Raw genomic sequence first — 26921 nt, 5'->3', positions numbered from 1 at the left:
TCGTCTAAAAAGACCAGAATTATGGGCCAACAACTCTTGGTTTTTGCATCACGATAATTGACCGTCTCACACTGCACTCGTTCTTCGTGATCATTTCGACAAAAATTCTACGCATATCGTTCCGCAACCACCGTATTCGCCTGATTTGGCTCTGTGTGATTTCTGGCTATTCCCAAGACTTAAGTTCCCACTCCGGGGAACGCATTTCGAGTCGATTGAGGATATAAAAGCTGAATCGAAGAAGGTGCTGATGGCTATACCGGAAATGGACTATTTGGCATGTTTCGGGGATTGGAAAAATCGTTGGCATAAGTGTATTTCATCGAGAGGGGATTTTTTTGAAGAGGATGAAATTGATTTACAAGAATAAATAAAGACTTTTCATTTTACAACCAAATTCACCTTATTTTTTGCCCACAGAGTATATAGAAATACCTGTAAATCTTTACCCAAATTTTGAACTTGCACAGAGTATTTATTTATTTGAGCTCAGTTCTTCCCAAACCACTCACCTTCAACTACGGAAATCACATTCGTATGCATGTACAGCTTCTCCGGTATAATGACGATTTTCAGCATCAAATTTCGCAGCCACGTAATGCCATTGGTCACATCAAACACAAAATAGTCCATGGATTGATTAACACCCGCTTGGATATAGAACATTTTCTCAGTATTTATAGCCGACTGGTCGAAGACCTTGCAATTGTATTCATCATCGAAAGACATGGATTGCATCTCCAAGTAACCATGTAGCGGTGAGGAAGTAACAAGGAATGTGATATCACCCGGCGAGATATTGGGATGCACGACCTAAGGTGAGGTGACAAAATTAGGGAAGTAAATAAATGAAATTACTAAAGAGGAATCGCACATACCTCCAGCACGTCGCGTGAAATCAGCACGCTAGTAGACTCCTCGACGTAAAGCGTTTGATTCTTCTTCACCTGCAATGGTTCCCAGTAGGCTGATGGGTATATGCGCATGATCACCTCGCCCTCAGCGGATATGTTTTTGATATGCACGCGATAGCTAGAAATTAATGGAAGAGTACTAAGTTTTCTTACTCTGCACGCGGATTGTGCTCATCCTGTAACTACTTACCGCACTTTGTCCATAGAGGCTATCTCCGTATTCCAGTATACCAAACGATCTCGTTCGATATCCAAATGCGTGAAATTAGTCAACGATGTCAGATTCGATGCTTTGCTCTGTCCTGCTGTGGTATCATTGCCCCCGCCACTTCTCGATCGACCCAAATACATGAGAATACCATAAGCTGGCGGCTTGATCACCTCATAATAGATCTCATCCAATTTCATGTCCAAATTTGTCTCTAACACAAAGTCTTTATTACGCAAAATAACGAATTTTCCCTCTTGCACAATCGAGGCATTCGTCGGCAACATGGAGACGAACGGATCCGACGCGTGTATTTCCAATAAACCATTAACTTCATGCTGACGATCGGTTACTATGAATGACGCAGTGCCCACATCTGGTCCATTATGTTGAAAAGCTATGCGCCTATTGGTAATGTCATCCTGACTGAAACTATCAATAAAATTGGCCGACTTGAAGAATGCGCCATTCGTGCTCGAAACATGTATGTAGAGTATATCCGAACGATTTGTATTCACATCCACATCCAGGTATTGCAGCACATCCGGATTGAGCGTACGGTAACCGCCACGCACCACATGGAAAACACGTTCCGCTGTGCGATACGGTGCATTATCGTTGATCAACTTGATGCGCACATCAATATCGGCTACAAATTGCAAATCTGTGCCATCAGTGGACAGTATGAGCAGATCAAAGGAGTCCTCTGTGGACTCCGTATCATCGTGGCAGTAGTATACATCATTCAAAAACAATTGCTCCAATGTGAATTCCGTAATTGGTATGACTTTAGCCGCCTGCTCATCGTAGCGGCACAGAGTACCATACTTGGGTGCTTCCGTCACCGTGAACTGTAAACTCTCATAGAGGTTAAAACGTATCTCAAAATGGTTTTTCGTGATAAGCGCACGTTCGCCTTCCTGCACGTGCAAGGTGTCACGTTTCTGATACGTGAGTTTATCTGTGTTCGACTCGAGTGGCGTGAAGAGGATTTTCAGACGGCCCATGACATCATCGCACTCTGCCACAGATACGACAAACTCCAGATAATCAATAAACCTGGAATAGCTGGTGAGGTGAGTTTTGTAGCGTATACGATTTTTATCGATATCCAGCTGGGTGAAGGAGTCCATTTCCTGAGGGAGATCAAGCGGTGAAGTGAGCTAACTGTGAGTGACTACTTTTGAAAATATTTCCAAACTTACCTTCGCAAATTTACGCGAACCCTCGACGTATATAGCGCCATATTTTGTGGGTTTGAGGATTTTGTAAATTATATTTCTCGGAAAGGTATCTATTGGCACTGTCTCATAGGTCAATACGTCACTGGTTAACAAAAATTCGCGCGTACCGTTAACTGCAATAGCGGAGGGCTTAGCGGCATTGATGCGTAGGCGCGTAAAAGTGATGCGAAAGTCAAAAGTTTGTGTAGTTACGAAGCCATAGGATGCAATGAACTAAAAGTGAGAAACAGAAAGTTGGAATAGGTAAAGAAAGAGCAGCATTCATAACTTCTAAAACATTAATATTAATTGTTTGGTTTGAGTGTTTCGAGAGGTTTTCGCATGAACATTGACGCCGACTCCAAATTGCGGTAGATAACAAAAGTAAAGGTTAAATGAACTGAAGGCTATTTACCACCTTCTTAAATAAGGGACTGAAAGCGGTTGTTGAGCCGTAGAAAATAATTTGAGCTCTGGGCAATAAAAATCTTCAGAAACTTTCCCATCACGAATGCAGCAGGTTTGTTAACGGTAGAATGTAGCGGTTGTGTAGTATGGAACGCACTCAGGCTTATTGCCCAATGTGATGTCACGAGGAGAATTCGTCCTTTTTTCTCGTCCTCGTCCTCTGGACAGCTTCTACAGAAGTCATGTGTCTGCGCGTCCATCCTCTGGAAGTGCCCTCTTATTAGGCAGTGTCCCATTATAAGAGAAATCAGTATGCTCAGACTATGCTTATTTTAGGTTAGCAAAGATTCTGTGCGTTTAGCATTGAGGTTTGGCCATAACTGCCGGGCGGTTCTGCAGGGGGGTTAGCCACGTCAGCTTTCGTTCGCTGCTCTTATAATTTTCCTATACCTATGTTATAGTCTGCTAGCTTCCAAGTCTCGCTAGTTTATGGGTATAGCTCCCCTCGATGTGGTTAAGTGACTCATCCATCTCGTTAAGAGAAATGTGGCCTCTCATGTCCATCTTAGAGGCTTTCGAATACTTTGTGAGGGATTTTATAGTCGCCTGACTATCAGTGAAAATGTAGATATCATCTTCAGGTATCGCATCACACTGTATCAGTACCACCTGAAAAATACTGCAGTACTTGGGGAGGTGAAGAAAATCCCCAGATATTCAAAATATACATCTCCGTCCGCGAATGCAGTAATCAAAGACCAGCCGCATCTCATCGCAGCCATCAGTTCAGTCTAAGATAAGATGCGGCTGGTCTTTGGTTACTACATTCGTGGACGAAAAAATACTGCAGTATTTAGGGATATGATAGCTTATGTTCGCAATATATACTACACCTCCGTCAACGAATGCAGTAATCTGCGTCCGAACGCACCCCATCGCTGGTGATGTTAGTTTGTGAGATGCTCTTGACTCCAGCATAACTAGCATGTTAAGCGCCTACTTCTCCTGAAAATACCCCGATATAGGTGAAATATATGCAAAAACTGCACAATCTTCCAATCTTGCTAATAAAATGTTCACTTCCCAACTCAAACCTCCACTCCTTCTCAATTAGTATATCTCTGCTTTCGGCCGACCCTCGCAATAGCAATAGCTTCCTGATTCTTACGTTAGATGACCTCGATGAAAATATTCCTCAAACACCGACGTAAGTAGGTGCTAATAAGGCTGCTACAACAACAACAACCTCTGCCAAAGGAGTCCAGCTCTTATATACACAAATAAACTTATTTTAAATGAAACCACTCTCTCTCAGAAATCATTAACTACTCACCTTAAACTCATCCTGCCACGGAAACTCGCTGCCATGCACATATCGTATGTGTCCGAGCAACATTTGACTATCGCTGAACCAATCTACGTTCACCCAAGACGAATCGATCTGTCGCAGTCGCTGTATAGCGCCATATTGAGGAGGCTTGACAATATCATAGCGAATATCGATATTCTCATCTGCTGTATTGGTGCCTACGGAGAGATTCGCCGGACTTATAGGCAAGGCTGACTTGTGTATCATAATCAAGCCGGTATTGTTGACCAAACGCAGTTCCAGTGGGTGCACTGAAACCGGCAGATAAACAGTATCACTCGTCTCAATGCCATCGGAGACGTGTAGCAGTATCTGATAACTGAATGCCTCGGTAGTTGTTGAATTATAGAGAAAACTAACTTTTGCCGCATTGACATCCGCTTGTGAGAAAGTCATAGTGGATATGCCATTGACGAGGAAGCGTCCGAAGGCCTCGGTCGGATTTGTTGAGGGTAGTATTGTGTAAATTAAAGCCGTCGCTGCACTGTCGGGATCGTCAATATTAAATAAGTCCATATCCAGCACGCGCTCGATGCCTTCAATGACACGCAAAATCTTGTTGATGGGGATCTGCAGTTGGGGAGGATCATTGATGGGCGTTACATTGGCATGCAAGAGGAAACGATGTTTGCCTAGAATATTCTCTGGCACTTTGTGCATATCGCCATACACTTGCATGTCCAGCGTGGCATGATCGTTGAAGTTCTCCATGCCGTTGTGCACATATTTGACTTTGTCCGTGGATAGATCGACCAAACTGAAAGTGCGGCTCTGCACAAAATTATTCTTCTCGACCGAAAATTGTAGCAACTGGCCATATTTAGGCTGTTGTACAACGTGGAATACGATGGACGAGTCGGATAGGCTAGAAAATTTGCGCATATCAATTAGTACGTCGATAAAATGGGTTGACAAGAAAACGGTGCCGCCCTCGAGTAACTGCATGGGCGAGACGTAGAGCAATTCCAGCTCCGGACTCGTTTCGGTGAAAATCTGTGGAAGTAACAAGACGAGCTGTTAAAAAAATGTTTTTTTTTTAATTATTTGCTGCTTTGCTTACCTTGAAGGGCCCCTGATAATCGGCTTTAATGCAGTACGACTGATCACAATAGCAGATGAACTCATCTATGCCGTACTGATTGCAGATGCCGCTCTTCAAACATGGTCTGTGCTCCACGCACGGATACTTCCAAACGCAATTAACCGCCAAATGATGTGAGACCTTCATTTGTGGAAAGCCCAACTGTAAATTGTTGACTTGCAGACCGCGCATACAACCCTTGAAGCTGAGGTCATTCACAAGCAGCCCTTTATTTAGCAAGCGCCTACGCATATCCTCCTGCACGCCACCAAAGAAGATACTCTTCTCCAAATTGATGGACGTTTTAGTGTCGTTGGCATGTGTACCACTGTACACAACATCATCGAGTATCAGCTCAGCCACAGCTGCATTGTAGCGCAGCAAAATGCGATGCCATTTGCCATCTGAGACACTCTGGTTGGGCGAAAGTTGTACGAGACTGCCAGCCTTGTTGAAGGTTAACTTCACAGCTTCTTCTTCAATCTCCAGAAGCACAAAATCATAGCCACCGTTGAAGAATAGCACACCAGCCTCCTCCATGGTGCGAAATTGCATTGCAAGCCTGGAAAGGGAGGCGTAGTTTGGTTACTGCTACTTATACGAGCTTCTTAATGGTAAATTTATAAACTTAAGAGTTTCCACTTACGACTCGCCCACAGCGTTAGACTCTTTCGACATCAGCGCAAAGGAGTCTTCGTTGAGAAAGCTAATGGCATCCTTGACGGTGCCATCAAATTCATTGCTGCACGACCAGGTCACGCCGATGCTGGTTGTGTGGCCTGTGCGCTCTTTGGCGCGTTTAATGATATTGATGTTGTTGTAAAATACCTGTCCAAAGCAAATTATACATAAATCACTAAAAACAGCTTGGGTTTCATAGCCAACAGCTACTTACATCCGATATGCAACCACGAAAACCCACCACATCGCTCAGATACTCAGCGGGAAAGTCGCCCACTCCGCCGAGGAATGTGCCGAAATGCACATTCAGTGCTGTCATTTCGGCAGGCAACGTCTTGCGAACTATATTACCATCCACCTGCAGCGTAATGTTATTTTCGTAACGTTGCACGGCCACATCATGCCACTCCAAATCGTTCAAGCGCTGCTTCTTTGGTGAGCGAAGCTGCAAAAATTAAGGTCGCAGAAACTCATAACGACAAAGAAAAATTCATATGGGCTAACCCACCTGTATGACTTCGTGATCAATTTTATAGGTAAAGCTAATTGTGGCGCCCTCTAGCCGCATCAAGCAGTAATCGGTGCGTCCGGCGGCTAGGAAGAGAAAAGCATTTTCTTGTTGTGTACGGAATTTTACGCGTATATTTGTGGACATTTTAGCCTCCTGCAGAGGCATCGTTATGTAGCCATCGCCGAAGAGTGAAACTGAAATGTGCAAATAATAAAGAAAAGAAACATTAGCGTGGAAGTGTGGAATGTTCGTAAGAATAAAAACAAAATTATTATGTTGCTTAGTAAAATTTATTTTATGATGGCAATCTAATTTAAAGAACTCAGGAGCTCAAGTCGCGCAGGAGATTATGGGGATTTAAAAATAGTAACTAAAAAAGTAAATTAGAAGAATATCGTCAATCGACTTGTAATGAAGTGAAATGAACAAAATTGAGCTGCATTGCATATTCGAGTACCCGTAATTCGAGCCAAGCATACTACACGAGCTTCTTAACCTATCAGGAGTCTGACTAGAATATTTGGCAAAGCATTAACGGTATTTTCTGGTGTGTTGGGTTGAAGAACTGATTTTTTTTGCATGAATCGCCCCTAAACATATCCACGAAACTTATGAGTATAAAAAAATTTAAAAAAGCAAATAAAAAGTAGAAAAAACATAAAATAAAAAAAAAATGTTTAGTTTAAAAAAAATTAAAAAAAAATTAAAAATAATTAAAAAACCTCAAAAAAATTAAATACCAAGTTTTTTAATTTTAATTTAACACTGTTCAACACAAAAAAAATAAAAAAAATTATAAAATAAAATAAAAATAATTAAAAACCTTACAAAAATTAAAAACAAAATTTTAAAATTTCAATTTAAAAAAAATTTGTTTACAACAAAAGACAATTTTGGTAGGATATTACACTGTTCAACACAAAAAAAAAAAGTGTCAACTATGGATTCTTGTAGAGAGGATAAAAAAATATGTGAGCATTCACTCAGTGTACGTCTGAATTTTTTTAACGGCTTCGAAGCTTTCAAACTTTTGTACATTTTAAAATAAATAAGCATAGCAAACTATGTGATCCGTACATTCCAGATACTTGATGTGTTCTGGAGTACTATCGAAAAAACCGTTGAGAACATTTTTGTGGGACATTTTAACCCTCTAACACCACAATGGACCGTTTTTTATCTCTTTTGCGCAATAGTGCAAAAAATGCGCATAATAGAGGGTTATAACGGGTTAAAATCTACTACTGTACTGTATTTGTGGATTACGAACGGTGACTGATTTGCGGTTGGGTTAGCCGCTTTATACTGCTGATGAAGTTCATTAGATTTTTTATATCAAGTCCTGCTATATCAGCAGGCGTAGGAAAGAAGTGAGAACCAGGATACCCGCGAGAGCAGAGCATCTAAGGAGAAAGTGCTGAGATGAATCCGCCCAATCCACCTCATCCTCCATACAGCTGACGCAAAAGCTCTCGAAGTAGTTCCAAGTCTCGCAGCATGCATACCTCGCGGATACTGACCCGTGAAGACACCCCCCAAGGTTTGAGATGTGAGTTTTTGTAATTTTCAGAAGATTCCTCGCACCTCTCCGATCCACACGTGGTCAGAGGGATTTCGCGATCTTACAAGTTTGTGCCCAGCGCTCGCTGAGTCGACGCGAAGCCTAACGTTCCAGGTGTAGAGCGCAGGTTGTTAAGGGCATACCAATCCTCTCCTTTCGCAGGGAAACTACCTCACAGGTCCATTGTATGGCGAGCTCGTCCGCTTTGCAGTTTCCCGCAATGTCGCTATGACCAGGTGTTTTTGAGTAGAAGTCGAGTAGAAAATTTGTTTATATTTTTAAAACAAGAAAAAATGCTCCCTAATTTTCTTAGCGCTATGATGATTTTTACGATTCTAGTTCCTTGATAAAGGGTCATCTCATACAAAAACATGCGGCAAACATAAAAACAGTTATCAAATCAATAAACAAGAACAGAACCAGCCGATCAGGGACCGCCCAAAAATCATTATATTCTACTTCCCCACCGCTTTCTTATGAAAAATCTACCTGGGATGCGACAAGGATGATAGATTTACCAGCTTTGACAAAATTTCTATGGCGAAAAATGAAACTGAGCGAGCAACTTCAGCAGTCACGTCATCAGGTATTCAACAGCACATTTTGTCTCACTCGTTTCACACGAATTCACACACGCGTCCAATCATTCGTTGTTCAAACAGCAAAAAGCAATGTTAAGGGGATCTGGTGGTCTAGAAATTTCAAAAAATAGATTTTTTGACTTTTCGATATTTCGAATGTCAGTATCTTAAGAATATACTGTGAAATTTTTTTGCGGAAATTCCCAATATTATAGCTTCTACAGCCTATTAGCTAGGTAGAGAGCGGTCCGCGCGCTCCTGCACCTCAAACTTGAAACTTATTTATCTCGAAACGACTTTTTTCGGCCTGGTGTTGTCAAAAAAAAATATTCAACCGAATCGTTTGAAATTTTCATATCGTCCCCTTAGTATTATTGTAAAATAGCCTATAAATTTTTTGATGTTTTGAGAAAATGAATTTCAAACTTTTTGTCGAAAGTAGCTCTCACTCAAATCTCGTTATGTCTGTAAATATTTATTATTTTTTGACTGACGTTTTGACCCACTTTGTGGAACTAGAATTTGACAAAATTTTGACCACATATAAAATCGACGATGGAGAATCCAAAAATTCAATAAAAAAATAATATCCTATGAGCACATAGGCTATTGTTATACTAAGGGGACGATATATTGCGCCATTTTGTAATTTTTTTTTCATTCTAGTAGCGGGACATAGCCTACAGTTATACTAATTAATAATTTTTTTGCTTTTTGTCTTTCAGACAAATAGAAAAGCCAAAATGGACAACATCGTCCAGGTCCAATTTTTCGGGAGGCTCAACTTCAGCGCCATTTTTAAAATTATTAAAATAAAAAACGAAAAATTTTCAGTTTTGGATGTAAAAGAAGTAAAATGAAAAGCTTAAAGATTTTAAATATCATTTTTCATTTTTTTTTTGTTTTGTGAAAAAAAATTTCTGAAAATACCCTAAATTTTCGAGCTCTCGACCACAGGGAGCTTGCTGTTGGTTTTTTTGCGTAAGCAATATAATCTCAGTACTTTCGTAAACAAACCGCTTTTATGACCCTGGGGACGTCAGGCAATCAGCTGATTCTTTCGAACTCGTCGAGAGCCAGTTGACGGTCTGCTCTTTGCCACACCTTGTAAATTCTTTTTTCACCATGGAATGCGGTGCAGATTTTCATTAAACTCGCTGGACACTCAATGTGTTATATTGCGTAATATCCAACAGCAGTATTTTTCCCAACCAACTGCACAAAGCCAACCAACCAACTAATCAATTCCTACTTTTTATGCATCGCCCCAAAAATTTCGCAACTTTCGCTTTTGTGGCATGCTACTTCACTCAAGTGCCTTTATTAAAGGCAAGAAGCGAATATCACAATATTTGCAGTGACTGCATCAACAAAAGTGGCATGAAACAGCTGCATGCAACACTTGAAAATGCCACATTTTAGGAAAACAAATAAATAAACACACAAAGCCTTCGCGAGTTGTGCTGCCTACATGAAAACGAGTGCAATTGTTTGCTTTTATTTTTATTGTTTACGTAGGCAATTAACAGCAATCAAGCAAAAATCATTTCCCTGCTACTTAAAAACTGAAATTTGAAAGGAACAAAATAAAAAAATGCAGACTTAAACGATGTGCTGGGTACTTGGCGTGCGAAACTGTGTGAATGTATTTAAATCACTTGAAATCCTAACCTACATAACGCCATACTTTTGTTGATGGTCCAGGATGGGCTCGACCATTGTTTACTTTTTGTGATAAGCATACATTTTTTTATATATATCTAATATATTTTTTTGTTTTTTTTTTGTTTTTTTAAATGCCTTTACGCAAATATCTAGACAATAAATTGCCTACTTAACTTTCTTGTAATACGATAAACAAAATCTAAGTAGCCGAACACTTTCGTTCAAACCCACAAATGCGCACAAATTAAACGCCCATGGCAACTTTGACCTGCAGCCGGCAATTTGAGTGAGTTTTTACATATTTGCCGCTTATCTGCACATTTATTTATTTACTCTCAAAATTCACATCCAATAAAGACAGCCTATGTTGCCTCACAACCATATGCAAGACACATGTCTAGGGAAGTGATTGCAGGGCGTATGCCACACGGCGCAAATATGTTCCTTTTCAAATACTTCACACATCCTCGTACTTGCATACATGCATTTACAGCTGTGTTCACAATAATAGCAACGCGACATACTGCAAAGTTTTTTTATTATTTATTAGCCTTTTATTTAATTGATTGTTTTTTTTTTTAATATTGGACGTCCAATAAAACTAATCTTACATTGTACACCTAAATCGTAAAATGGAAAAATTCGTTAAATCGATTAATTTTTTTTTCTTCCCCCACAATTTCACTATTTTTTCAATTAAAAATCCAAATGCATTAATTTTAAAAAGTATATATGTATATACAGATATGTTTTCCTTTACCTCCTTGTCGAACATATTTTTATTTTTTACAGAAAAAATCTTCAATTCGCTTCTGCTTTTTAGTAGGTTAGGTTAGGTTAGCCAGATTGCTTGTCTAATACAAGACCCTCTATGGCCCTAATGCCCTTTGTGATACCTGCATTTTATTTCCATCCCCTAACTAAATTGTATAAGCCAATTGGATATTTTTAAGAAGATAACTAGTCCTTCCAGTGAGAAATTTTGCAAATTTCCCAGGTCTTCAAAGAAGTACTCGCCAAGATATTTGACCCGGCTTCTTTGAAGTGTAGGACATTCACAGAGATGGTGTTGTACGAACTCAATTGCTTCTTTATCTACACAGCTCCTGCAGAAGTCATTGTGAAGTACACCCATTCGAGTGGCTAAGGTGCCAATAGCGCAGTGACCCGTTATAACACTTGCGAGAACACTAGCATTTGATCTGTTGAGTTCAAGCCGCTCTTTTATTTCCCTCCACTCCAGAGTGGCCGAGGAAACAACAAAGTGTGATGTTGTGTTGTGGGCTGAGGGAGAGCGATTTCCTGTATTCCTTAACACATCTTGAATTATTGTGCGCTGAGCGCCTTGATCGTTGCTGCACTATCAACAGAAATGGTAAGGTTTGCCGGAGGTAAGGTCGTTAATCTTATCGTCTTTGCTACCTTGTCTATAGCGTAGATCTCAGCTTGAAAGACGCTGCATCGGTTTGGGAGTCTAAAGGAATAATTTAAGGACAATTATTCCGAGTACACTCCCAATCCAGTGTCATTGTCCATCTTTGAGCCATCAGTATAAATATGGTGACCACTATCATCTGATATGACTCTGATCTGACAATCCTTATTGTCGAATTATACTGATTTTATAGTCTGTTTTCAAATCTATCTTAGGAACCAGATAGTTGATGCGTCCACAGATGATAAACTAATGCATGGCCGTGCGTGTTTACTTTTGCACTGCTGCTATAATTCTGGAACCAGATTTGGCCGCTATCCCTTTAACATAAACATCGATGGGTTGAATATGTAGGATCACCTCCAGCACCCGCCTGAGGCGTCGATCGGAGCACACCTGCTATTCCTACACAAGCTAATCGGTGCACATTTATACGATTCTTTAAATAGGATTGTGTCTGCATCGCCTCCCTCTACAAGAAAGCCCCATAAGTCAAAATGGATCGTTTTGTATGCTCAGTGCCTTTTAGGAGCTTCCAAGCTTTTCTGCACTGCGATTTCTTGCAAATCCCTTAGTACCAAAAATATTGTTAAGAGTCATATTTTGAATAAAAGTAGAGAAACCTACAAAAATTTATATTTTTAAACATCCAGGTGCATCTTTTGAAAGACCTTTTATAACTAAACGCTGGTCTTACATCTGGGAGAACTGCTGCTGCCAAAGTCAATGCCGATTCAAGTACGTTTTCGCAGTCGCGCCTAATCAGTTTGGAAATCAATGTCCAATAAAACACAAAATAATTCACATTGAAAAATTGCATCGTGGAAAAGATTATTATTTTTAATTACGTCCTCTGGATTCTTTACAGTAACTGCCTTCACACTATCTGCATTATATACAAGCTTTTCCCCACATTTTTTAAGAAGACGTATTTCGAAGAGTTTTTTCAATTTAATCATCCAACCATTACGGGCATAAAAGTTCATACAAATTTTTACCCAAAATCTTTAGAAAAATTCTGGGTATACAGTTTTATAGCCTATTCATTTTTGGTATAATAAAGTCCAAGTTTAAAGTGGCTCAAAATTCGCGTTGATTTTTGATAATTTTTTTGTTGACGGTGTTACGCATTTACTTCCATACAACGGAAGCTCAGAATTTTTTATATGGAAGAAATGCACAAGACCACCAAGAAAAAATATTGTCATAAATCAGCGAGAGTTTTTAGCCACTTTAAACTGACACTTTTTAAAATTTTGACAAAAAGTTTGAAATTTTGATGAAAATTGTACGACTGTTATATGGCTTTTATTGTATTAAAGAAAAAGAAATAAATTTAAAAAAAATATATATTTTATAAAAAAAGATAAATAGTCATTCGCGCTGCTATTATTATGCACACAGATGTGCATACCTACATACGTATATACATACATACATACATGCTTGCACTCATGCCACGTATGCCACACGAAGCGACGATAAGAAATGACAGCTTTAACATTGTGCACATCAACACCGGCTATGGTGTTGGCGTTAGTGTTATTGGTGACAAAAATGTTGCAGCGGCAAATGAAGTGCTGGACGCGCCGCAGTTGACAGAAAGAAAAGAAATATTTTCGTGATATGCGTGCACCACTCAATGTTGAAGTGGCAAAACAATAAATTCAATTTGCATAAGTGGTTTGGGGCGTACACTGAGTGGCAAGCATGGAACGGTAGGGAAATTTACTAGTTCCGAACTGATGAACTGACTCGTGAAAAAGTACATAAAGGAGTGGATAGAAATTTTCGATTCAAATTTTCACTCTCTCACCAACTTCAAGCAAAAGTCGGAAGATCGAATTAATGGGTCAGCCGCCTCATAGCCCTGATTTGACACCAAATGACTTCTCTTTGTTCTCGAACAAGAGAAATTAAATACGAGGTCAACGTCTTGCAACATCTGAATAAGCTTTTGAAGTCTTTAAACAACTCGTTTTGGAAGTATCTGGCACTGAGTGGCAAATTGACAATTGAAAAATTCTAAAATTGGTTCGAGTGAATGTGAAAATGTTTTGACTTCCAGGGAGAATATTTCAAAAAATAGTAAAGTCAATTTCATTATCATTTCTTTACTGGGCGCAAAATGTAAAAGGCAACCCCTACATTAGCTGATATTTGCATATTTATTGAATTCGCAAAAGCCAAAAAAATCTGCATACCGACTCGAATCAGCAACTCTTTGTATTAGAAGTCGTAGTTAATAAACGAAGCTTCCATTCGCGAAGCTAATCTGAGAGGAGAATGGCCTTTACTTTTACTTCTGGGCTCTGACACTGTCCCACTTTCAAGTCAGTTGAGGTGTGTGTAAAAAAGTGGTTCGCAAATGCCTAATTCTTACCAGTTCTCTATCAGAAAAGTGTCTTACGTTGTTCAAATAAAGTCTCTCCTTGCAGGGGAGTAGTTGATTTAAACACATTTTCAAACCACGAAAAAACCCTGGCTTAGGCGTATTTCAAAGTGTATTTGTTTGTATGTAAATGTCGCTACTTGGATGACTGGTAGCCTGCCTCTAAGCGCAACGCTTGAAGTTCAAGTCGGCAATCAACAAGGAACACATACGAAAATGCGACATAGAGACATGCATATGTGTGTGTAGAAGTGTGCAATAAAACCACCACAGCGCTTAGCAGTCACTGCAGCCACGTTGGTAAGTTACAACAAATTGTTGCTGTAGCAATAGACTTTGGCTACTCTGCCGTTTGCCATTGTTGATCGGTGTCGTGGGTGCAATGAAAAAATATGGCAACAGATGCAGCATTCCTTAGATATGAATACGCTTTTATTGGGTAAACTAAAAAGTTCGATAACAAATTAGCGATATTTGGCTTTAAGTCCGAATAAATAAAAGTAAAATTTTGTAGATTGAAATTTAAAAAAATTAGCTTTCTCGAGTTTTTGTTTTGCTAGTAAAGGCGATTGATTCCATTTCAAGTGATCAACGTCGTGCGGACATTGTCATACATTTCTCTGAAAATTAGTTTACTTGAAGGGTTCAGTAAAATTGGAAATGGTGAAAAATTATTAATTTTCAGATTTATTGAATGGTGAAAATTTTATTGTACTACAGAGTTTTTTAAATGAAATATCTTCGATTATTTTAAATATTTTGAAATATTTTTTTGGTTTTTTGCAAAACAATTTTTTTTTTTTTAATTGTTGGGGAAAAAATTATGTTTTGTGGGATTGAAGTAAACTGTAAGAATAAAAAAAAAATATAACTTTGAGATTTATTGAATGTTGAATATTTTGATACACATTTTTTAAAGTACCATAAAATGTATTTTTATTTTTTACTTTAAAATTTTTGTTTTAATTTTTTAGTGTTGCATAAACTTATAAAAACAATTGTTAGAAAAAAAAAAATTTCTTGTAAATTTTCACTAAAAAATTGTTAGAAAAAAATATTTTTTGTAAATTTTCAGAAAAAAATTTTTTTTTGAAAATTTTCGGAAAAATTTTATTTGCCATTCTTGAAAAGCATATTTTCAATTTTTTAGAAAAAAAAGCAATTTATGTTTTCGTTTATATAAAAAATGTTTGCACCAAAATTTTTTTGATTCCTAGAAAATTAATTGTTTTTTGAAATACTTGATATAAAAATGTTCCCAAAAATTTTGAGCAAAAAAAGTAAAATTTTTTTCCAAAGAGAATTTTTTTAAAGCATATTTTGTCTTAAAAAATATTTCTTTTTTTAATTACAAAACACGTACATATATCGCTCTAAAAAATTTTGTAAAAAATGTGAAAACATAATTATTTTTTTTAAAGTGCCAATAAATTTACAAAAGAAAGAATTTATGAAATTAAGTTTTGCCTTAAAAAAATTTGTTTTTTAATGTTAAAAAAAAACGCAAGTTATTATCAGGCCATCCCATAAGTTCATGCGTTTTTTAAAGGTGGTTTTAAAATTAATAAAAAATATGTTTAAAGTATTTATTAATCAATGATATATTTTTCTCCCATCCGAGCTCGTTCAGCTTGCTCAATGTTTGCCTTGCGGTATGAGATCATGCGTTGTCGTGGTGAAACAAAGCTTTGCGTCTATTCACTAAAAACGGTCAATTTTTTTTAAGTGCCTCATTCAGGTTTGATAGCTGATCGGAATAATAAACAGCAGTTATCGTCTGGTTTGGTTCCAGAAGTTCATAATAAACAATACCGGCCATACCCCACCAAATAGACAGGAGAATCTTCTTGGGGTGAAGGCCATCTCTAGGGGTCGGTTCTGGTGTTTCATCTTTATCTAACCATTGGCGTTTGATAACGGGATTCTTGTAAAGAACCCATTTTTTATCACCAGTAACGATACGGTTCAAAAAACTCTAATTTTCAAGCCGTTGCAGCAGCTGAGAACACTCATTCACTCTCTGCTGAAGGTTGGCGACGGAAAGTCTATGCGGAACCCATTTTCCCAGCTTTGAAACCTTTCCCAACTGAACCAGGTTCCTGTGAACTGTTCCATGCGATGAATTTAACCTATGAGCTATCATATCGACTGTCAAAATTGGCTCAGCTTCCACGAGTTCGAGCAAGGCGTCGGAGTTAAAGGCTTCAGGACGAACAGCGCGCGGGGCATCCTCCACGTCGCAGCTACCACTTCGGAATTTTGAAAACCACTTTTGCGCAGTCCTTACACTCACCGTATCCTCTCCGTGAACAGTGTTTATTTCTGCAGCAGCAGTTGTTGCATTTTTACCAATTTTATAAAAAAAAATACAAAATATGCCTCTTATACGCGTTCGAAGATTCCATTTTATTTTTTAACAACACGGGTTTCTATCCGCGATTAAAATCACTTGTTGAATGCATAATATATCAAAGAAAATATAAATAGTTCCGCTATATTCCGCGAATAATTTTTGAATGCAAAAATCGTACAAAAGTGAAATTATGGCCTGATATTTCCCCTGAACAAATGTTATAAAAAGATATTCCCAAAAATTTTGAATAAAAACATAAAATTTTTAACCAAAAAAATTTTTAAGTGAGTATATTTTGTCCTAAAAAAATTAAAAAATAGTTTAAGTAATAGTAGATTTGTCCTCAAAATTTAGAAATTTTTTTTATATGAAAAAGAGCCGACGATATTTCACTTTCAAACACTTAATAAAAAATGCTTCGAATAATTTGTAACAAAAATATAAAAAAATTCCAATAAAATAAAGTTTTCAAAAATTAGAAAGAATATTTTTTTCCTAAAAAATTAAAAAATTTAAAATTAAAAAGCACAGAAGATATTTCACTTTCAAATACCTTATAAGAAAATATTCCTAAATTTCGACCAAAAACATAACATTTTTTTCCAAAAAAATATTTTTGAAAACTATACTTCGTGTCAAAAAATTAAAAATTTTTTGAAGTGAGTTTTGTCCTAAACAATTTTTTTTTTATGTTAAAAGGAATCGAAGATATTTCACTTCATTTAATAATCATCATTATTTAATTTTTTGCATAACTTTTTTAATTTACTTCTCCAAACCCACAAATAAACCAATCCTCAGAAAAATGTACAATTGCGTTCAAAATACTTTGAGCACTTCTCACGGAATCCCTCAATATAAAAGTGGCAGGATGCGGCGAAGGCTAAGGAACTTTGAGATACAAAAAGCAAAATCCGGATAAGCGAAATACTTTAATCGATTGTAAACTACAATTTCAGCCTTCGAGATAAGCATAGCTCTGAACGTGGACCAGGCACCGAAGAAGTCAATGAAATCATAGAAAAAAATTTAGTAAGATCGGCTGAAGGCAAAAGGCCATGGGCATCACACAATAAAAAATGTTACGAACCATCGACTAAAGACTGTTGCAACTAAACACATTTAATAAATGTTTAGAGCAAACGATTACAGGGATGATAAGCAGATATCTTTGAATCACAAAGCACGTAAAAGCTAATACGAAAAAGACCGTGAATGAAGAGAACTGAATTTCAAGGCATTTTCTACGGAACCATTGTATTCCCCATCCAACACCAATGTCGAAGATGTACAGCATAAATGTCAAGCAGAAGCTGAAAAATAATGTGCAGGTGTGCACTAATTAAAAATAATTTCTGGAAAATTCAATGCATCACTATATCAATTGTTTTCTTTTTTTGCTTTACACCAAACAGCACCGTAGTATGCGTCTATTCCCCCAGTAACTGCAGACACAATGCCAATTTAAAGCTTCCCGCAGCGCTTTTGATATTCACCGAACTCATTATGATCGTACCACAATTTTCTTGCTTTGGTGGAGATGCCTGTCTACATACAGATGTATACGTTTCTATTAGCTACTGCGCGGCAGGCTAAGAAGAATATTTATTATTGAAGCTTATTTTTTTTTTAACTGTTTGGCGATCGTGAAAAGCAAGGCAAAATAAATTATGATGTAGTTGTGTGTGCATACACTAGGCGACATTACTATCGTGGCACCTCAATTTTTTCAATGCAACTCGAGTTTTCAGCCTCGACACAGGCTCTTAAGGCATATGAAAGATGAATTCGTAATGAGATATCATACCCCACTATTGGGAATGTCGACAGTCAATAAGTAAAAGACTATTGAACGACGCCATTGTGAGTGTCGATCGTTCGATAAATCAGCGACTGTGAACAGTTTTCAATCGCTCATTGTCCACGAAATGCAGGCTCATCAAGATTTTGGTAAAGGGATCTGAAGATACCGGCAAAAACAAGCAGCGGAGCTAAACAGCTTGGGATCATCAGTGAGATCATGGCAAAAGTGGTTGAAGGTAAAATATTCTAATTGAGATTTAATAAATGAAATGGACAGAATTTGGACAGATTCCAACAACAAGACCAAGAAGAAATTGGATAGAGATCCAAGCGTTTTGCATATTAGGTGGTCATCGACGACCCACTATGCCTATCCTGTCGTGAGAATGGGCACACTGCAGAGCAATTTCCATGTAGCTGTACGGCACTTCCAGTCTTCCTGACTGAGTGCTTGGACTTGTTCAACGCCCCCACAAATATAAAGTTGTCAAAAAAGTCTTGCGGTATTTCCGTAAGCTTGTCTTTGCAAGCGCGTAGTTCTAGTTGTATTCGTCGCATCGGTTCACGCTAGAGCTTTTTGGAAAGCTCTTTTCACGTGCTAACACGTGTTTGATTAATTGTTGTTTGCTTTTAGTCGTTCGTGAGTTATAGCGTCGCAAACATGGAGCAAAATAAGGAGAAAATACGGCATATTTTACAGTACTAATACGATAAAGTCAAAAATGCATCTCATGCTGCCAATAAAATTTGTGCAGTTTATGGACCCGATACAGTTTCCATTTCCACCGCACAACGATGTTTTCAACGTTTTCGTTCTGGTGCAGAGGTGATCGAAGATGCGCCACGGTCCGGAAGGCCTGTCGTCGAAAATTGCGATAAAATCGCTGAATTGATCGAAAGAGACCGCCATAGTAGCAGCCGTTGCATCGGCCAAGAGCTGGGCATGAGTCATCAAACCGTTATAAACCATTTGAAGAAGCTTGGATTCAAAAAGAAGCTCGATGTATGGGTGCCACACGACTTGACGCAAAACAACATTTTTGCCCGTATGGATGCATGCGAATCGCTTCTGAATCGCAACAAAATCGACCCGTTTTTGAAGCGGATGGTGACTGGCGATGAAAAGTGGGTCACTTACGACAACGTGAAGCGCAAACGGTCGTGGTCGAAAAGCGGTGAAGCTGCCCAGACGGTGGCCAAGCCTGGATTGACGGCCAGGAAGGTTCTTCTGTGTGTTTGGTGGGATTGGCAGGGAATCATCCACTATGAGCTTCTCCTCTATGGCCAAACGCTCAATTCGGACCTGTACTGCCAACAACTGGACCGCTTTAATGCAGCACTCATGCAGAAGAGGCCATCTTTGATCAACAGAGGCCGAATTGTCTCCATCAGGACAACGCAAGGCCACACACATCTTTGGTGAAGCGCCAGAAGCTCCGGGAGCTCGGATGGGAGGTTCTTTTGCATCCACCGTATAGTCCGGATCTCGCACCAAGTGATTACCACCTATTTCTGTCCATGGCGAACGAGCTTGGTAGTCGGAAGTTGTCCTCAAGAGAGTCCTATGAAAATTCTATCGCCCAGTTTTTTGACAATAGGGAAGCGAGCTTCTATAAGAGGGGCATTATGAAGTTGGCATCTCGTTGGGGACTCGTCATCGAACAAAACGGGGCATATTTGACTTAAATCGCATTATTATAACCAATTTTATGAACAATTGAAAATTCAATAAAAATACCGCAAGACTTTTTTGACAACCTTATATAATGTAATCTATTCTAATAAAAAGTAAAGCAAATTCCGTAAAAGTATTAACAAAGTGTCACAGCTGTTGACAATTTAGATCACTATTCACAAAAAAGTAAATTTTTTCCCCTCCAATATACACAATGTAAAAATAGAATAGAATCGACTCAATCGACAAGAGTCTGTTCTACTGTCAGTCAACATTTGCAATAGGAGTGATAGTCTTCTCTTTATCTGAGTCCAATCAGTTTCTGCACAATCGGTAAATTCACCAGACACGGAACAGCTGCAAAACTTGATAGGCTTAGGGTATTCTTAAATTATGTTTCAAATGCGTCGGAAACCTTGGCATATTTTTTCCTAAATAAAAAAAGTTTGGACATTGGTTATATGGAGAAAATCCGCAAGGCCACCAGCAAAAAAATTATCAAAAATCAACGGGATTGTTGAGTCGTATAAGATTTTCACTTTATTTACAAAAATTCAATGGGCTATAACTGCATAATCAGAATTTGTACACACATTTTTTAATCAAATTATAGCTCATTCTATTACAAAAACTCTTAAACCCCCTTGTGTAAGTTAAAAAAAATTGAAAAATTTTTATCATTTACAAATTTTCTTTTAAATTTTTTTTTAGAAAATGTCAAGTTTTGATGAACGTTTTTTTGAAGTGAAACTTCTTAGGCGTTGATGGACGCGCGAGAATGGAGAGTAAAATTTCAAGGCCATGCAACGTTTTGAGCATTTTCGTTCCGCGAGAGAGAAAAAAGATACTACGTAGAAGAAAAAGAGAGAGTGCTATACTTTATATGGTACACTTTAGGCTATTATTCCTGAGTTTTTCCTTGTGGTTACTAATTTCTAATGAGAAATAACACTGCCTACTTTTTGGCGCTTGTTTGTTGGTGCAAACTTGTAGGAAATATATTTTTGGTGCCTACTTTTTGGCGTTATATTTCCTTGGTGCCTACTGTTTGAGGCGTTTTTTGGTCCCATTTTTTTGGCGTTTTTTTTGGGCCTACTTTTTGGGGCTTATTTCCGTTTCCTGGCTAGTGCTTGTGCGTACTATAAAGTGCTATACATTCAGGCGTCGGATTCATTGGTATTGCCTTGCCGTAATTTGTGCCGTTGCTGCGGTCCTGGAATCGCTGCGGGAATCGTTAGTGCGGGTGATAAACGCTCGGAGTAGTGCGCGTTGTTGTCATGGTTTGTGTCCGGCGTTTACCTACACCGGTTGACACTTCTCCGTTTTTTGTAAATTTTGTCTATTTGCATTCTCTACAAATGTTGTTAATTTATTCTCTCTCTCTCTATATATATCTCTCTAATTCTGTCTCGGGTCTCTCCCTCTGCCTTTGTCTGCCTTGAAAGTTTCACTTCTGTTATGTGTACTACGCTACACGCACTTTTTTTATTTTCCGCAAAGTTTCAAACTTGGATTAAATGGTTTTTGTGGTAGAAATACCTATGTTTTCAATTTTTCATATAAATAATAAGCAAATAAATTGTCAACACTTGTAAAAGAGTCCTGGTGCTACAGTTCTTTAGCGCAGTGTATGTGCTAGCAAAGGAGGTTCTCGATGCTTTGTTTATGCTTACATTGGAGATCTTCTCCGCGGCGGGTCCCAAACCCAGCGCACAACCAGCTACCCTGGGTTACTTCGGCTTTTCACATTAGCTCGCTCTGGATCGCGATCTGGGTATCCTACCCGAAGGATACTTGGGCTAAGCCCGGCAGTTGTGGGCTGCTTGGACCATATGTAGAAGTATCGTCCTGGTCACTCTCAAGTTAATGGCAACAAGTGACTTTCCCCACTTTCCCGTGGACCTCAGCATATGGAAACATCCTCTATATTCCAGATTCTGCTAAAGATTTTTGGACCTTTGCACGTTGGCGACGGCGAAGATCGCGGACAGGGCAACAATGAGCAGTTTTAGCTTTACGACGGCATGGACATAGCGCATTAAAGATCCTGCAACTACAAAAGCTCCTGCTCTGAAATTATTCGATGCCGTACTAGCTGGTGGTAGCAGGGGAAGAGGAAGGCCTCCTTTGCGTTGGAAAGATCAGATGGAGAAGGACTTGGCTTCACTTGGGGATTCAACTAGCGCCGAAAGTAGTCCCGGGATGGGAGTCCCCGCAGAAGAGGAAGAGCGATTGTTTGAGTGGTCACACCTATCGACGCAGTAGACGACGGTCGTTGTAAGTGCGACGGCAGTTTGAACCCTACCGCACCCACCAAAAAAACAAAGCTCATAGTTCCCTTTTTAAGTTAGTTCTAAGTATTTCGTTTTGGTTGTGTTCCCAAATAAATAATAAACTTTGCGGTTTTATGGCAATAAAGTTGGAAAAGGCCATCAAAACAATTTTTTTTTTTGTTGAAAATTCTGTGTTTTCCCCTCTTAAGTGTGTCACGCCTCAGTTGAGCTGGATAACTTAATTATTTTCATGCAAATTGATTCCGAAGAAACGTACTTACATATAAGACAGAAGTAAGTAAGCTAAGTCGAAGGTAAGGTATGACCACTCAACTACAAAAACCGCAAAAATCGGTAGTAAGTCGCTAGTAATGACGCAGAGCGTCAGTCCACAGCAGTTCTTTCATTTTACTGGCCTGCAGCAGCTAATTAATGTTGCTTAGCTGTGAGTTATGGCATTATTATTTTTTTCTTTCTCCCCCGTCTTGCTAAATGTCCACTGATTTTTCCTTAACGCACGGCACGACGTGTTGGCATTGACAGTTTTGCTGTCAGTAGGCAACTAAAGTTCAGCCAAAGCTTTTTGTCTCTCTAATTAAGCACCTAAAATGGTGTGTTTCTTTTATATAAAGTTGTTTATTTATTGAATTATCCACTTTATATAAATACAGTGAGTCATGGACGATGGAATGGAGCGGCAGCCACAAAGCCATTGGCGCGGAAAAAGTCACAATATCTCGCGTATAACTTTGGACTGCCTAAAAATAGTATTGTAATAAATATAAAAACAATGCTCCCAATTTCAAATCGGCTTACTAGGAAAACTGTGTGTTTTTTGTGCTTTTTTATTGTGCGTGCAACACATGGTGCAACTTTTATAGTTGCACATATAAAATTTAATGAACAAGTCACGCTGATGGCACACCCCTCATACCGCTCAACTTAAACTCTCAAATTATGGTCAATAAAGATTTTCAGTAACATGAGCTTAGTGCTGTCGGCAGTTGTGAGAATCTCTTTCCATCATTGGATATTATATGGCAGCATAAATATGTTAATTTTAATTATGTGTTGGCAATAAAAAGTGAAGCATCTACTAGTTAATAATTTTTGAGAAAATATGATTTGACTTTTTACAATCTGAATTTCAGAGGAATTAGTCACACGCGGCGTGAAAATCTGTACAGTGATTAATTTAGATTCGGTAAGGTTGGCCGCCGTAGCCGAATGCGTGACTACCATTCAGAAGTGCACAGGTTTGAATCTCCGTGCATGAAACACCAAATGATAGACAAATTTTTTTCTAAAAGCGGTCGCTTCTCGGCAGGCAATGGCAAACCGAATGTATCCGAGTGTATTCTGTCATGAAAAAGCGCCACATAAAAAACTATTTGCCGTTCGGAGTCAACTGCTGAGGGTCCTCCATTTGTTGAATAACGTCACGCCCAAATAGAAGGAGGAGCTTGGCAAACACTCAAAAAAGGTTAAAGCGCCAACTAAAGGGTGGTTAAATTTCAAGGGCCGATGTTGAATGTGAACCACACCTAAACGTCAACGACACCGTGGTACTTCTTTCTTTGGGGCTATTTAAAAGAAAAGGTGTACGTCGATATGCCAGCAACAATTCAAGAGCTAAATGGTGAGATAATTCGGCACATTAACGGCATAGAACCTCAATTATGCCTCAGCGTCATCGAAAATTTGGACCATCGGATGGAGGTGTGCCGCCGAGGCCATTTGGCTAATATTTTAAGTGCGCCATACCAATATTATCATAATAAAGAAAGATGACAATAATTTCCTAAAAAAATGTATTTTATTCAAAATCAATACCGGCCCTTGAAACTTATATAAATAAGGTTGAAGTGGTTACCTTGGTCATCAGTGGCTCGGTTAAACCTTCAGCTATAATGAAAAATGAAATTGAGCGAGTTTTGTCGCAAACAAACGGCCGTCTCATCCCCTGTTACGTTAGCCAACCAGCAGATTCTTTCAAATTCGCTGAGAGTCAGTTTACGGTCTGGTATAGGCACGTGGTATAGGCAGGTATAGGCACGTGCTTCAGAAAGTTTTCCACAATGCATAAGTGGAGGACCATTGTGCTAACACAGTTAATTCGAGAATGCCCATTACTTAACTGGTCTGTGCACCTGAAGAATTTCATCAGTTCTTTTAAACCAATTTCCTGCACCTGAGTTAAGTGGCAAAAAATTTACGCTACCAGAGAAATTTTGCAGAGTGTGGTGCATTTACAAAAGAGATAAAAAGTCGTTTCTCTCCCTAGATCGCTTTTTTTTAGCTTTTGTTGCATCTTCGAAAGGTACGCTTAGACTTAACCCTTAACTGGTCCGGTACTCCATTAGTAACATAACTGGTCCGGCGTAGTCAGTGAGACGAGTACGTTTTGAAGCTCAAGAATAAAACACAACATAAAGTTATTATTATTTTTTAATAAATATCGATATTATGAACACAAATGAACTACATTTAGTAAAAATACATGCAATTGGGGCAAAGTCAAACAAATTATAAACACAAGAAGAAATAATGTACGACACATCTACAAAAAAAATGCTTATTCTTTCCGAAAATCATAAAAAAGTGAGAACAAGCTAGTTAACTATTTTTTTTTTTAAGAATTGATTTGTAAATCATTATATAACCGAACTCATAAAGATATGGAAAGTTGAAGGTGGTTTTGTATCCAGCAAGGCCCAAAGTTCACAAGTTTGAGATACAGTTTTTGCAGATTGGATCTGTGCACCCTAAGCAGACTGGATTCTTGCAATAAACGCATAGGTATTTGGTCATCCTGCGTTTGTTGCTAGGACATATATGGCAAATCTTACGTTTTGGAGAATAAGATTTGTTTCATCATTACTTGGTTGTTCTTCTGGAACTCTAAGTATCCTTCTAATCATGGTTCGTATTTCACGTGGTATATTCATCATTGTTATGCGCCGTTTCATATGATCTTCCACCAATTGCATAGCTAGCTGTTTTCCAAAAACATTTTTTTCTTTTATTATTGGATTGTTTTTGTAACATTGATGAAGAATATATGAATTTACCACAGAAATATCCAAGACACGGAAAAAGATTGTCAATGGCCACCTTCGACTACGACGACTGGATGTACTTTTTGAACACTTTTCGTCAATGGAATCAACTCCTCCTTTATTTTCGTTGTAAAAAGTGATTATTTCTGGTTTATTAGTTACTTGGTCAGTGTATTCTCTGTCGTGCATGGAAGATATCAGAATTGTGGCTTTTCCAACTTTTCCAACGTGGGAAATTATTGTGCATTCCTCCCTAAATCCATAGAATGTTGATCCTGCAGCTCTTTTGCGATTGGGTAAGAAGGTCTGTGGTATTTCGGGTTTATTTTTTTTTAGGGTGCCTACATACGTTAAATTTTTCTTTAGAAGGACGTCCACTAACTGTATGGAAGAATACCAGTTATCAGCTGTTATGTTGCGATTGCTGTTGAAGAGCGGCGTTGCTAGGCGTAATACTGCTTGCGTAGGTTTTAAAAGTTTCTTATCTTCGTCACTGAGACCAAAACCATCCGAGTCCTTTCCGCAATAGATATAAGCATTATAAAGATAGCTGTTTCTCGCGTCTGTTAAGCACTGAATTTTAAGGCCATATTTTGCTGGCTTGTTTGGCATGTACATCTTGAAGCGGCATCTCCCACGGAAACTCACCAGCATTTCGTCTACAGTAGCAGAGTGCCCTAATCCATATAAACTTTGGCAATTCTCTATAAAACTGTTAAACACGAAGGATATAGCTGCAGCAGGGTCATCCTTTTTGCGTTCTTCTCTATCTTCTCGATTATCAAATCTTATCGCAGCCAAAAGGACAGCAAATCTTTTCTTACTGAGAACTGCTCTGAATATGTCCCTTCCAGTTCCACCTGTTGCAAATAGACAGTCTAGGTGTTCATGACTTGAATTAAATACTGCCGTGTACACGAGAAGTCCAAAAAAAGGTTTCAACTCAGTTATATCTGTTTCTCTTAGGTGGTGTTTTGAAACAGCAGAATATTTTTCACTCATCGAATTTAGCTTTTTGTTAGTGCACTGCATAATATGTTCCAATATATTGTCAATAAAAAGTAAGCCCCAAATAGCTAGCGGATCTGCAAACTCACCAAGCATCCTTGCCTTTGCTTTCAGTATGGGAACTTTCATCACAATGTTATGTTTTCGGACTTTAGATAATGGACGAACTTCTGAAGTACACCACCTATACCGATTTTTGCCATATATATATTTCTTTTCACTTTCCGTTGAGTCCACTTCATCACTGTCATTGTCCTCCTCACATTCAGATAATTCCGAGTTAGTGTCATGCTCTGACTCAATATTATAGTCGTCCGACACATCGTCTATATCACTACCACTACCAGTGTCTTCGTTATTCCACTTAGAGAGAGTTTCTTCAAAATCACAATCGCCCAAACGCACCCGTTTAGATGGCCCAGCCATAACTCACTATATTTGAAACACGCACTAAAGTAACGTAAAGGGTCCGGCGTAGTCTGACAGACTACCGCGCAAATATAATCGTTCCTAACTTAGAGTATAACTGAACAAAATCGACAGAAATGTGACTATTTTTTAATGACCAATAGGGGAAGGAATAGGCGGAGCGACCCGTATGTAGGTGGTTCCAGTAGCAAATAAACAGGATTTGTTTATAAGACGTAGTCTCTCAGACGACGCCGGACCAGTTAAGGGTTAACTATGTCTACCTACTAAATTGTGTTCCGCAGGCACTCCG

The 26921-nt window shown here is 38.6% G+C and overlaps 1 protein-coding gene across 1 annotated transcript in view; it reads right to left on the bottom strand.

Annotated features, from left to right (window-relative positions):
* Positions 1–26921, bottom strand: part of LOC128863731 (chondroitin sulfate proteoglycan 4) — a 52497-nt gene that overhangs the window by 11626 nt on the left and 13950 nt on the right. The window contains exons 2-10 of the mRNA XM_054103040.1: positions 6393–6589; positions 6099–6329; positions 5850–6031; positions 5183–5765; positions 4087–5115; positions 2328–2579; positions 1105–2258; positions 879–1032; positions 513–813 (exon numbers count right to left, since the gene is read on the bottom strand). Of these exons, the coding sequence (XP_053959015.1) occupies positions 513–813; positions 879–1032; positions 1105–2258; positions 2328–2579; positions 4087–5115; positions 5183–5765; positions 5850–6031; positions 6099–6329; positions 6393–6589 (4083 nt within the window). The remainder of the gene's footprint in view (positions 1–512; positions 814–878; positions 1033–1104; positions 2259–2327; positions 2580–4086; positions 5116–5182; positions 5766–5849; positions 6032–6098; positions 6330–6392; positions 6590–26921) is intronic.

Source organism: Anastrepha ludens, chromosome 5 (assembly GCF_028408465.1).
Source record: "Anastrepha ludens isolate Willacy chromosome 5, idAnaLude1.1, whole genome shotgun sequence".
Lineage (NCBI taxonomy): Eukaryota > Metazoa > Arthropoda > Insecta > Diptera > Tephritidae > Anastrepha > Anastrepha ludens.
The sequence above is the reverse complement of the archived record's forward strand: the minus strand, read 5'-3'. Positions and strand labels throughout refer to the sequence as shown.